Source organism: Eublepharis macularius, chromosome 14 (genome assembly GCF_028583425.1).
Source record: "Eublepharis macularius isolate TG4126 chromosome 14, MPM_Emac_v1.0, whole genome shotgun sequence".
Lineage (NCBI taxonomy): Eukaryota > Metazoa > Chordata > Lepidosauria > Squamata > Eublepharidae > Eublepharis > Eublepharis macularius.
The window spans coordinates 22,057,919-22,071,836 of record NC_072803.1 but is presented as its reverse complement, the minus strand read 5'-3'; the positions used below and the strand labels follow the sequence as shown (position 1 = coordinate 22,071,836).

Sequence of the window (13,918 nt, the reverse complement as noted above, 5' to 3'; positions counted from 1 at the left end):
GCTGGGGCGTGTGGCAGCAGCAGCAGCATGGGGCTGGCTTGTGCGCTCCTCCTCTCCCACACACCCCGGCCAGGCGCAGAAGCCGCGAGCAGCTGCTGGGGCGGCGTGTGGAGCACGGAGAAGCTTCTGCACGCTGCCCCATCCATCTTGCGCTGCGTGATGACGTGACGTCATCATGCAGTCAGAGGTGTGCGTGTGCACAGTGCGTGTGCTTGTGGCCGCAGGCGCCAGAAACTCTGGCGCCAGCCCTGTTCACAGGTAACCCAAGCCAAGAAGAGTCAGAAGCAGACTATCCCACTGGGTCCATCTTGTGCAGCCTAGCAGCCCCTTAGGGGGCATTTTCCTGCTGGTTATATTGAGTAAGCTCATCCATCCCAGGTTTATATAAAACTGGGAATCTTTTCGAGCTCTGTACCTGGAGACAGTACAGGCCATGGTGTACGTTGCTAAGGGTTTTCTGTGTGCTAATCTGTTCTAGTGAGTGTGCAAACGTTTATTGCACAGGAGAAAATGCTATTGGAACCAAGAGTCTTAGAGATCTGTGCAGAAGTGCATTGGCCCTGGACAAGGGCCCCATCCCCAGGACACCTTGGCTCCCCAGGCCAACAGGACTCTTCCTTCTGGCCTTAATGGTCAATCTGTCCCTGAATCTATGGGGCCCTCCGTGCTGCACCAAAAGGATTCCTCTTTTCTATGAGGTATAGACCAACTGGGTGAAAAGCATACATATGCAGTTAGACATTGGCATTCCTTTATTGAACCTATATGCTTTAGATTCTTGCCATGAAAACCCCACCAGAGGTTGCCATAATTCAACTATGACTTGAAGGCAGGATTTCATTTTCATGCATTGATTACATTATCCATTGCAGTTGATTGCAGAAGTCTCCTTTTCTGGCCAGTTTTGAAGATCCCTTGGGTGGCATTATTTTCAACTCTCTTAGGCTGATTCCGCACTTCCCATCCTCTTTATAGATCATTTGGAACGGATTTTTTCATGTGCAGAATCAGCCAATGTCTGAGCTATTCTGATTTAAACTTTTCTTTCAATATAAAAAAGAGTGATATCAGAACCTCCTCCCTGACTCAAACCAAGAGGCTTGTTTGACTCAGAAGCTGTGCTGAGGAACCAACCGGGGGAAGCCGCTGATTCAAAAGAGCAAGTTTTTTCACTGCCTTTGGTCTGGTTGAAGAAAGTGAACTCCGTGGATTTCTCCTTTTTCACATAAAGTTCCATAATGTCTCCTGCCTGAGAAAACATGAATGCTGAGTTAGACACATGCTGTTGTATCAATAGGATACCGTCTTCCCAAGGAAAGTGTATGGGGGCGGGTTTCCTGACTATTGCCCATTCATTTATATAAGTGTAAAGCATATTGGGAGTCTCTGGTTTAAAACTCCTTTGTGCCATGGACTTACTCGGTGGCCTTTGTTAAGCCACTGTGTCACATTGCCTTAGCCCTTCCCCTTCTTCCTATCTAGTATGGGTGAATAACAACACTGGCCTACCTTACAGCGCTGTAATACTGATTGCTGAGATAATATACAAACAAATTTGGCGGCTGCTGTAGCACAGTGGTTAAATGGCTTTGCTCCAAGCCATCACTTTGCTGGTTCGATTCCCACCACTGCCATGAACTCTGCAGGTGGCCTTGATTAACTTAAGCCACTCCTCTCAGCCTCAGCTCCCCAGCTATATTGCAGGGTTAATAATAACACTGACTTTGTTAACAGCTCTGGATGTGGCACTAATCTATCCAGAAGAGTGGTATATAAGCACTGGGTGGTGGTTGTTGTTGTTGTTATAACGTTCCAAAAGCATTATATGAGTGCTAAACATTATTTATTTTCCATTTCAGCAGAGTAGAAAAAGACACTTATGGCCTGTTCCAAACTAGGTTTAACAAGGAGAGACAAAGAGCACATACTGCCATTTTGGAGGCTGGGGAGAGGCAGCCAGAAGGAACGAAATCCTGGAGATTAGCCATCTAAGTAACAAAGTAATAATGGAACAGACAACAGGAAAGTACACAGAAGTATTTGACGTGTTCCCTTGGCCAGTTCTATTTTTTTATTTTACTTCATTTATATTCTGCCTTTCTTCCCAATGGGAATCCAAAGCAGTTTAAATAGTTCTCCTCTTCTCCATTTTATTCTCACAACAATCCTATGAGTGTGTGTGTAACTGGTCCAAAGTCATCCAGCCAGCTTCCATGGCAGAGTGGGGATTTGAACCTGGATCTCCCAGATCCTAGTCCAACACTCTGATCACTACACCGGACTGGCCCTCTACTGTCCACCCACCCCCATATAGTACAAGTGTGTTCCCTGTTACCATATTCCAACACAGGAATGCATTGCTTCCACATTAGTGTGAAATCTGCAGGTAGAATGCAATGTGTGATGCTCTCACATGGGTTTTCATTCCCTTAGCACACCAGCACTGCAAAGGCATAACTGTTTTCATCACAATTCACAAGGCCTCAGTCTATGCTTGCCAACCTCAGGGTGGGCCCTGCAGTTCTCCCAGAATTACAACTGATCTCCAGACGACAGAGATCAGTTCCCCTCGAGGATCATGCTCTATCCACCTCTCAAAGTATTTGCATGTTGGCCTCTAGATGGCAACCAATATGACTTTCCCTAAACTTTATAAATTAAAACGTGTAACCAGACTGAAAGACTTCTCTCCTGGAGAAGAGTGAGAGTCACTTTGGCAGGGAATATAAAAGTTAATATAAAAATATACACAATCTCTGATTATATGAGATGAAAGGTGGAAAAGCATTTACTTGAGTGTGCCATCAAGTGGCAGCCAATTTATGGTGGCTCCATAGGGTTTTCTAGAGACACAAAGAGGCGGTTTACCATTGCCTGCCTCTGTTTAGTGATCCTGGACTTCCTTGGTGGTCTCCTATCCAAAGACTCACCAGGGACAACTCTGTCTAGCTAGCTAGATCTGATGAGTTCAGGCTAGCCTGGGTTATCCAGGGCAGGGAAGCATAAGCATTTACTTAGGGAATTAAAAAGTACTTGGAAGCAAAAATATACATAATCCCTAAGTATATGAGATGAAAAGTGAACAAGCATTTACCTTTGTCTGCCATCAAGTAGCAGCCAACTTATGGCAGCTCCATAGGGTTTTCTAGAGACATGCAGAGGCAGTTTGCCATTGCTTGCTTCTGCTTAGCGATTCTGGGTCATGGAAGCATAAGCATTTACTTAGGGAATTAAAAAGTACTTGGAAGCAAAAATGAAACTCACCACTAGCTGTAGCTGAGGTCGATCACCCGACTTCACAGACAGAAGGTATTTCTTATCTTTAGTGCCCATAAAGAGCGGTCGCTTACTTGAATCTAGGGCTTGATTTGGAATCATAGAAAGTAACTGTACTGGAAAAAAACAGGCAAAAACACAGTCGGTCAACTGACAAAGAACAAAGACCTTCCTCAAATTCAATTGCCTCATGTGTCATGCACCTTAAATTGACCAGATTTCTGTTTCAAGCCATGTATCACGAATCCTCTCTCCATTCCAAAGAGAAGTCTTCTTTCTTTCTCAACTCCACATTCTCTTCTCTTTCCCACCCCTCAAAGGAAAGGAAACTCCTCCAAACAAATGTTGGATTCCCTCTTTTAAGCCCATTCATATCCGTCCCATCCTACCTGAAGAGTAATTTCTAATTTCTGTGAGTTTCCCTGAGACTTCACTGATTACGTGCAGGCCCAGGTGCCACAGGAAAAGTACTTTTCTTTTGTTGAATACCCCCCATATCTCTATACATCTAATCCTGAACTCAGAGTGGTGGTGGTGGTGGTGGTGGAAGAAAGCACCATTAAGTCATGGCTGGGATTTTCATCTTGATGAGTAATATGATGGGAGACCTCCAAAGAAGGCCAGGGTTGCAGAGGCAGGCTCCAGAGTACATATTTTAAAAATCTGCACTGTGACCCCAAGGACAGAGAAGAGACTTTTCTACTAAAAATCTAAAAGCCACAAGAAATGCAGTGGGAACTTTAAAACTCTCATATAAAAGTGATGTCTGCAGCTTTAAGAAAAGAATGCTAACTGAGACCTTAGAAGATGAAAGCTCAGTGGCCATGTCTAGATTGCTAGGCCATATATATACAAAATTGCTGAGGTTTCCATGCCTCAGTTAGTGACCCGGGGGGGGGGGGAGAAGGTATGGAAGGTAAAGCTGAGGAGGAGTGGCACAGAAGAAAGTAAGTGGAAAGAAGGAAAGGGGAGAGGTTGCAGGAGTTGCCAATGGAAGGGAATGAAGGAAAGCAGAAAACTGAGACCGGAGACAGATTGGTTAATGGGTGAGGGGGGAGAAGGAAACTGGAAAGGGAGAGGATGTGGGGGCTGCAAAAAGAGGAAAGTGGAGAAAATGTAAGGAAGAAGGAAATGAGACCTGCCCCTTGCTAGTCCTTGAATGTCCCAAGCTTGTGGATATATGAATTGATCTGCAATCATTTGTCTACCTGGAAAGACAGTTTTAGCTCAACATAAGCAGAGTGTAATTGAAACAGAAGAAAGTAAGTAAATTGCACCCAAACATAATTCTCAGGTGCATGTGTGATTGATTCAGTTTGGGATTACAGCACACAAGGAGAGGGGGCTGAAACTCCCCTCCCATAACATTTCCAAATGCTCTAGAGAGCACCTGCTTAATTATACTGATGACCTACAAGAGGCAAACAATAGCTCCCCAGGTGCATTTCAAGTTGGGGAAACAGTGCAAGGGTTCCCAATTCCTGGAGATTTGGAGATGGTGCATGGTGAGGCTGGTATTTGTGGAGAAGAAAGAGATCAGCTGGGATGAGATGCTATATTGTCTACCCTCCAAAGCTGCCGTATCCTCCAGAACTGATCCCTGAAGATCAGTTGTATTTCCAGGAGAACCCCAGTCCTTTCCTGGAGATTGGCAACCCTAACCCTCATCCAAAGTGTGCCCCATGGGCCTGGGGAGTTTCAGCATGTCTGGCCAAAAGAACCTGGAGCAGATCCAACAACAATGTAGCAGGAGAGGGGACTCTTGGGAGCATGCCTGCCAGCCAAAGAAGACCAGGACTGACCTTCTGTTTCCCTTCCTGCTACAGGTTTTTAAGCCTGAGTGTGGTCAGAGAGGCAGGTTTTGGGGGCAAGATCAAGGATAAGAGCCAAAGGGATCTTGGACCTTGACTTTTGGGCCATGGGTGCAGCCCAGGGCCCTAAGTGAGATGGCCCAGTAGCAGGGGCAGATTGAGGGCAGGGTGAACAGCCATGGAAACAGCCCAGCCCACAGCCCCTCCAGTCCCCACCAAAGCCAAGGAAAGAATAGTGCACCGGCCTGGCCAAATCCAAGCAGGAGGTGCTTGGCCAAGATGGCTCACATAAGGTGAGCCCATCTCTTTCCTCACCGTAGCAAGGTCAGGCCAGGTGCATCTTCTCCCTTGCCCTGGCAAGGCTAGGCTAGGCTGAGAAAGTGCATCCTTGACTGCAGCAACCTCTACTTTCCCTCGTCCCTGGCTTGTGCCTGCCACTCTTGCTCAATTAATATTTTTATATACACATGTATCTCTATATTCATCATAGCCATATTGTAGAATGTAACTTTTGTAACACTCCCACCATGTCCAGTTACTGGAAATAGCTGAGCCACAACTGAAATTGTGGACAGCAGGCCAAGAAAGAGGGACTCTGGCTTTCCTCTTTTCTCTCCTTTTCTCCCTGTAGCCTAGGGAATGGAGAGATAAGAGCAGGGCTTTTTTTCAGCTGGAACGCAGAGGAACGGAGTTCCGGCGCCTCTTGAAAATGGCCATGTGACCATTTTTGCCGAGGGCGATTTAAACTTTTTAAAGCTCCCGCCTTGTTCCAGCTGACCCAAAGTGACATCATTGTGCAGTCCTGAGTTCTACCACCTCTTTTCCCAGAAAAAAAGCCCTGGATAAGAGTATCCCAAAGGCACATCCACCCTTGAGAAAGAGGTGAGGAGGGGTAGCCCTCCTCCCCCTTCCAGTAATGTACATGCTGTTCTGCTTGTGGCTTATTGAGACTGGACTAAGGTGTGCAGTGACCATATAAGGGAAATATATAATGGATAGTAAGGGGATAGGTTTGGGGTGCTAAATGCACTGTCGCAAGAATAAGTCTGAGAACTGGATATTAGCCAGTGATAAGGTATGCAACAGGTCAGATGTATGTAATGACCAACTGTCTTGAAGATGCTTTCTTTTGTGATGTAACCTGCCGTTAAAACTGCTTGTAATCCTCTGTTTCAATGGTACACACAGACGCTCGCTTTAAGCTTGTGTACCCGATGTTGCAATATCCGAATACATTTTCTTTGAAGTAAGCCCTTGGTCTGTCTCATTCTTGCTCTGAAGAATTGGGTATGAGCAGGAAAGCACCTGTTGGTGTAACACTCTCTTTGGGCTAGGGTGGCCCAGGCAGAGGGGGTGGCCCTAGGGGAGTGCAGTCCCTCAGGCCATCAGCTTTTCAGGTGGACTCATTGGCCAGTCTGCCCCTACCCAAGAGATCCAGGACTGCCCAGGACTGTGTATTTTAAATGTATTTTTATCATTTGTAAACTGCTTTGGGTTCTCACAGGGTAAAAATACTTAAATACAGACATATATACATTGTGTAGTTACGTTGTGTAGTCAGAAGTGTTCACAGCCAGTGGAACTGGTAGGTTCTGATGCAAGTAGGAAGGAAGGGTAGTAGCTGAGACTGCAACCGCAGGAATGCAGTTAACCTGTTGTTTAAGCAAGAACTGGAAGTGGCTTCAGAAGTAGTTAGGGTCAGCAGAGCAAGCAGGCAAGGTGGGGGCTTGTAGTTAAGAGAGGGGAGGTAAAAGAATGGGGCATTCTAGAGATCTCCTTCACAGCTAAGGATCAGTTGCAGAAGCAAGGAAAAGCTCACTATTTGCAAGGTAAGCTCCTGGGATATCTTCATTACCCAGATCCAGAATCTGGAGATGAGTTAAACTATTAACTCTAGTGAGCATGGTGGTCAGGAACTGAGCAATGCCAATGGAACTTTGGATTTTACCTTCTGAATTGGAATTTTGTTGTGGAGCTGCTACTAATGTGCTGTCCTTCAGGAAGATGAATTTCTGGTTGGTATCCCAAATTTTGTAGACCCAGGGTAGCTCTAGGGGGAAAGTATAAAACATAAATGTATAACCACACAAATGCTTGCTTGCACACTTGAAAAACAAGTAAAACCAAGCTAAAATACACATACAAAAACATAAAAACAGCAATTAAATTACAGGCTGGGAAGGAGAGATCACTGAGGGGATGCCAAACAAAACAAAGAAGTCTTCACGCACAAGCAGGAGATGGCAATAGAAGGGGACAAACAAGTCTCTTTGGGGAGAAAGTTCCAGAGTCTAGTCCATGACTGGGAAGGCCCTCACCCGAGTTACCATTCAGATAATCTGAGAAGGGAGCACCCCTCCAGGACAACTTAACACCCACTCAGAGTGGTTTACAAAGTATGTTATCATTTTTCCCATAACAATCACTTTATGGGGTGGGTGGGGCTGAGGGAGCTCTGAGAGAGCTGCCTGTGACTGACCCAAGGTCACCCAGCTGGCTTCAAGCAGAGGAGTCGGGAATCAAACCTGGTTCTCCTGGTGCGCTCTTAACCACTATACAAACGGAACTTTTCCAGATTAACTAGTAGAAAATTAAAAACCATTTTTTACCTTGGTGCTTAGGAGTGTCATCGAATAAATCTGCCATTTCCTCGTCCACAGTCCTCTCGTCTTTCATTTTTGCAGCCTCTTCCATGTTCTGGATTCTTCTCTAGGATAAGTTCAGGGAGGGTTCTGTATTGGTTGCCTCTTCTGTGGTTGCAGTTCAAATCCTGTGAGGAGCTGTTAAAAGAGGATGTCGTCTTAGGCCCGAACTACGCATTACAATTTCTAGAGCGAAGGGAAGGGGTCTCCCTGACCTGACTTTCACACCAGCAGTCAGATGTCAGGCAGGAGGAAACTTGTTTTCTAAAAGCCCCAGACCCTGATTTGGAATGGAACCATGGCACGAAGAGAGAAGGGATTTCAGCCTTCCTCCTTGCGCTGGTGTTGCCGTATTGGAGAGCTGCTTATGTACCGATGGGCGATAAAAGCACGGTTCCCCCATCCCTAATGTGTATTTCAGGCCAAAGTGCAAAATTATTGTATGTTTGACAGCATCCAAGGCTGACAGTTTGTCAGTCTTCCCCTCATGAGCGGGCAGATAGACTAGCACAGGAGCAGGCAGCCTCCAGCACAAGTGCCAAGCGATAGCAGGCTGGGCTACTTTGCTTGGAGTGTAGGGCTGTTCTTCCCAAGGGACTGACGGAAGCTTTTGAGGTGCTGGCAACACTGCTAGCTCACAGCTTGTTCCCAATCCCTCTGGCCAAGTCCAACCCTCTCACACACACACTTTTGTTTGCTGGCATACCATCATTTTCCTTAAGATACAGTTATTGGAAATGGAACCTTTGTGCCCTTACAATCTCTAAAGGACTAATAAAATTTGTGGTAGGGTATGAGCTTTCACAAGTCACAGCTCATTTCTTCAGATACCGAAGTGAGCTGTGACTCACAGAAGCTCATACCCTACCAGGAATTTTGTTAGTCTTACAGGTGCTACTGGACTCTTGCTCTTTTCTACTGCTACAGACAGACTAACACGGCTACCCATCTTAATCAGTCTCTAAAAGACTTTGGAAAGACACAAGCATTCGAAAAACAAAAGCCTGTTTCCCATAATACATTAGCTTGAGGAACTTATATCAGCATTTGAACGTCTTGCATATAGACAACTGCATATAACTTATGTATAAATTTGCCAGTATTGTCTCACTGTGTTTTTGTTGTTTCTTTCCTTTTTTTGCCTTGCACAAATAAAAATAAAAAACCCATCATCTTCACAGGGAGAAGGTGCAATTTTTTTTTTGCATTCCTGCCCAAAAAGGATGCCTACCTCTGCTCTACCACAAAGAAAGTAAAGTCCAGAAAGGTAACAGGAAGCTGAGGAGACGGTACCTGGACTGAATGGCAAGTCTTGTACAGTCTGTCCGTGGGCTGAAGGTCCTCTCTCTATCCTTTCCTTTCGTGGTTGTACAACACTTTATTAGCTACCCAGAGGGAGTGACTTCCCACTTGGGGAGGGAAATTTTTCTAGATCAGGAACATGATACGCCCCATTACAGGCTGCTCTCTAAAGGAAAAGCACATTGGATTTCTTAAGCTTTCGAGGCACTGGGACTTTGGACTGATTCACCACAGATATTGATCAGTTAAGTGATGTCAGCATGATTTGTCTGGAAGGGTTATTCCAGCAAGTTGTAGAAACCTTTTCAAGGCCCAGTGCGTTACCATCAAAATTAATGCTGTTTCATGTACCAAAAGAACAGGCCTTTGCTGAGAAATATTTCTGCCTCTGAATCTTTCTTGACTACTGAGATAAAATCTTTTCCATTCAAAATATTTTAAGTGGCTGAATCTCCCATTCAAGAAGTCCATCTCTAATTTAAGCTCTTTGGGTTATTTGTTTATTTATATTCTGCCTTTCTCACTGGGACTCAATACACAGTGTAAGTCAATATGATGAATGTATTGGGCTGGATTCAGACAGCTTTTTCAAGCTCTTCTTTGCTACTAGAGTTGCCAACTCTAGGTTGGAAAATCCTGGAGATTTGGGAATGGAGCCAGGAGAAGTCAGAGTTTGGGGAGGGACTTCAACAATGTATAAAACCATAGGGTCCATTCTACAAAGCAGCCATTTTCTCCAGGGGAACTGTTGCTGGAGATCTTACAATACTGGAAGATCTCCATTCTCCCCCCCCCCCCGCACCTGGAGGTTGGCAACCATACTTACTATACGCCCCCACATGGTTTTTGTCCATGTAGGTCCCATGATCCCCAGCAGAACAGGCAACTCAGCTGGGACCCATCCCTTTCACCAGCAGAACATTTTATTGGATCCAACCAAATGAATTTCTGAACACCTCAAAGTTCCAGACCCACAGAGACATCAACCCCACAGTTACATCTTTCTGCAATGCCGGCTGCATGGAAATGTCTTCGATGTGCAACTTACCTGCAAGTTTGCATATGAATCGTAGTTAAGAAAGACTCAACTTGGTTTCACTGATCAGACATCACCATAAATCTCATGCATAACATGGATTGAAAGCCACTGTTCCTTTTGTATCTACAGCCAAGAACTGATTGCTAGCAATCTGGAAATTAACTGACGATTACCTTGTGGCATATCATGCCAACAACTGGGGGCATTTCTTCAAGCAGTTGTATCTTGCTCTTTTGAAACCAAGCCAGATTGCCATGAAAGATCTTTTTAGTGATGTCAAACATTCCACTATAGCCACTTCCCAAATACTTTCATGACTTCCTTCTTCAGCTTCATTCCTTTTCATTCACAGCACCTAACTACAACATGCTAGCTTAAAGGTAGTCAGCGAGTTAAAGCTGTTTTAAAATGCATGTGACCTTGCAATAGCATTTAAATGTTTACAAATCACTTATGTGCTTCAAATTCTTTCCAGAGGGCAAAATTTCTTGCTAGAAATAATTTAGGTAGGTAGAAATTCTCTATCCACTGCAAAACTGGGCCAGACTTTTGGTAGGGAGATGCTGCCAAAGGAAAGGAAGGATGGAAAGCTGCAGGTGTGAGGGGAGTTGATAAAAGTTGGTTGGCTGGTGGGTGGGAAGAAGAGAAGGAAACATGAAAAGGGGTTATGGGAACTTTTTAGACAGGGTGAGAGGAAATAGTGGCATGCAAGAAAATGAGATGCTTCCTGTAAATCCTTGTGGGTCCCACTTGCACTATCTAATGTTTTCTTTTCCATTTGGAACAGTAACATTTTCAGAGTAATAGATAAGAAATGAAATATTGGCTTTATGAGAGGCTCAGCGAAGTTAGCAGGCCAAGCAGAGAGGCAAAACCTCTTATGGACTCTGTGCATACAGTTTAAGCACAGTGCAGTGTATTCAGCCACAGAATACCACCAAGATAGCTGGGGAGATGATTAACTGAAGACATGTTACTCTGGTCAGCGACTGCTTATCTGTACAAAAGCAAAAGCTAACAGGATTTTTAAAATTCTTGTTTTTGAACAGCAGCTCCACTGCACAGCATCAAGAGTAGCCTGTATAAGTAGCAAGACCTTGAGAAATTAGTTGCAACACGCTTAAAGCAAAGAACCCTTCAGCTGACAAGGGTCAACCAGGAATAACTCTTTTTATACATTCTAATTTTCTTATAAGGTGCATGGACTTTTTGAATTTGTGTGGTGCAAGGGCTCAAGGATGGAGAAATGATAAGAAGAGGATGTGTAAATACTACTTATGTTTGTTCCTGGATACTACACTGAGGAAAAACCCCACTTCTCTTTAGCAATGGTCCTTCTCAGAAGGAATTATATTATTCATGGCAATGAATTACATTACATAAGTGACTTATCCTATCCCATAGTGATTCAGCTAAGTGAGAATGATGAAAGAGGGCTTGGATGCATTTTTTCCCAGTCCAATTACTGTGGAATCACATGTACCTCTACCCCAGCCAGGGGTGTGCAAGCTGGAAATATTTGGATTTCCTGCTTCGGGTTTACCTGAAGCAGGAAAAACATTCGGAAATACCCAAAACCCAAAGCGGCAAGCTGCTTTGGATGCGGGTATTTGAATTGCTTTGGAATGCTCCGTAAAGATTTGGAGCATTCCAAAGTGATTTAGGGGGCTGGGTTTTCCAGCACCCCCCCACTCCCAACCCCTCCACTTAGCCCCCTCCCTATCAGCTGGCAGGCGGCAGGGGGGGTCCCCCTGCTGCCTGCCAGCTGATAATTTAAAGGGCCCTGTCCTGCCAACAAGCAGCAGGGCCCTTTAAAACCCCCACAATACCCAGCTGCCCCACTTGCCTTTGCTTGGCTGCAGAGCGCCCGGCGGGGAGGTGAAGGCTTATGCCTGCATCCCCCTGCCTCCTTCACCCACTGGTGTCGGGGCCGAGGAGCTCCTCGACCCCGACATCGGTGAGCGAACGGAGTGCTTGGCGTGTGTGTGTGTGTGTGTGTGCAAGCTTAAACCTACAGCCTCCCCACTGCCTCACCCACCCACCGGTGTCAGGGTCGAGGAGCTCCTCGACCCTGGTATCGGCGGGCGAATGGAGCACCCGGCCAGGGGAGGTGCAGGCTTAAGCTTGAAGCCTCCCTGACACCTTGCTCGCCCGCCAGTGTCGGGGTTGAGGAGCTCCTCGACCCTGACATCAGCAGGGCGAACAGAGCACCCGGTGGGGGGGGGTGCAGGCTTAAGCCTGCAGCCTCCCCGCCGCCTCACTCGCCCACCAGTGTCAGTGTCGGTGTTGAGGAGCTCCTCAACCCCAACATCAGCGGGTGAACGGAGCGCCGCCTCCTTCACCACTGATAGGACCGAGGATTTTCCTGGCCCTGACAACAGCAGCTCATTGGGGAAGCCCCTGATGAGCAGCTGATTCAGGGCTTTAAATGCTCCTTTCGCTGCTCTTCACAGAGGCAGGGAAATGGGCATTTAAACCCAAAGCTTCCTGAAGCATTACAAATGCTTTGGGAAGCTTTGCTTCGGGATTTCCGAATCCCAGAGTGTTCTGGATCGGGTCCAATTCAGGTATTTTACCCAAATTGGATTCCCAAAGCACACACCCCTAACCCCAGCACGGCCCGTATGTCCTTGCTCACAGTTGTAAGATTTTACCAAACTTCTTAATCCTCCAAATTCTTGCACAGAGATTCTGTAGAAGAGCATCCAAAATCAATTCTGCGTACAATTCCAAGAACAACTGTTCTGCATCAGACCAAAGGTTCATTTAGTCCAGCATTCTGTTTTACACCAAGGCCAACCAGATGACCTTAGAAGGCCTACAGCAGTACATGGAAGTCCAAGCCACCTCATTACTGATCCCAACCATGATATTCAGTTAACACAAAGGTTCTGTTTAGAAATTGGGGCAACTGGCTAATACTACTGATGGATGTGTCCTCCATACGTTCACCTAACTCCCTTCTAAAGCCCATTAAACTGATGGTAACCACATTCCATAGCAGCAAATTCTATAAGCCAATCACTCTTTGAGTGGCAAAGTCCTTCCTTTTCTCAGTTCTGAATCTACTGCCCATCAGTTTCATTGGGTGTTTGTGAGTTCTACTAATAGAGGAGATGGAAAGTTCTGTCTATCCATTTTCGCCACCCCATGCATAAATTTATAAACAATTAAATCCCCTTGTTAGTTGTCTGTTCTGTAATCTAAAAGGCCTTGGAATCCCTAGATTTTCCTAGTAGGGATGGTGCTCCGACCTCGGAGGCTGCCCTTTTTTGTACCTTTTCCACTGTTACAATATCCTTTTTAAGATTCAGTAACCAGAACTCTACACAGGATTCCAAATGAGCCATACCATAAATCTGTGTAAAGGCATTACAATACCAGCTATCTTGTTATCAGTTCCTTTCCTAATAATCTCTAGTTCAGAATTTGCATTTTTCACAGTTGCCACCAATCTGTTTCATTGAATGTTTTCACCATTACCTGAATCAGTCAAAGCCAATTTATACCCCATCAACATATAAAGATACGATTTTTTGCTCCAATATAATCTAAAACTTGGCCACTTTTCTGCAGACCCAATTCCATGTCTTTCATGAACATATTAAATAGTACTGCTACTGATTCCAATAGTAATCTCCATGGAACCTGACTTCGCTATTGTGAGAACTTTCCATTTACGCCTACTCTCTGCTTTCTGTCGTTTAACCATTTTCTAATTCATCATGACAGGACCAGTCCTCTAATGCCACAAAGTTTACTCAGGAATCTTTGGTGAGCAGCTAGGTCAAAAGCTTTTTGGAAGTCCAAACAATATTGTCTACTAGATCACCCTTATCCAGTTGTTT

General features: G+C 45.3%; 1 protein-coding gene across 1 annotated transcript; it reads right to left on the bottom strand.

The window, feature by feature from the left end:
• Window positions 1-1,028: 1,028 nt before the first annotated feature.
• On the bottom strand, window positions 1,029-7,809 carry LOC129342679 (interleukin-36 receptor antagonist protein-like). The gene is made up of 4 exons (XM_054998568.1): window positions 7,697-7,809; window positions 7,036-7,137; window positions 3,265-3,392; window positions 1,029-1,249 (listed from the first exon to the last, which is right to left on the bottom strand). Exons 1-4 carry the CDS (start codon window positions 7,779-7,781, stop codon window positions 1,034-1,036), a joined length of 531 nt encoding a protein of 176 aa, XP_054854543.1. The 5' UTR covers window positions 7,782-7,809; the 3' UTR covers window positions 1,029-1,033.
• Between the last annotated feature and the right edge of the window lie 6,109 nt (window positions 7,810-13,918).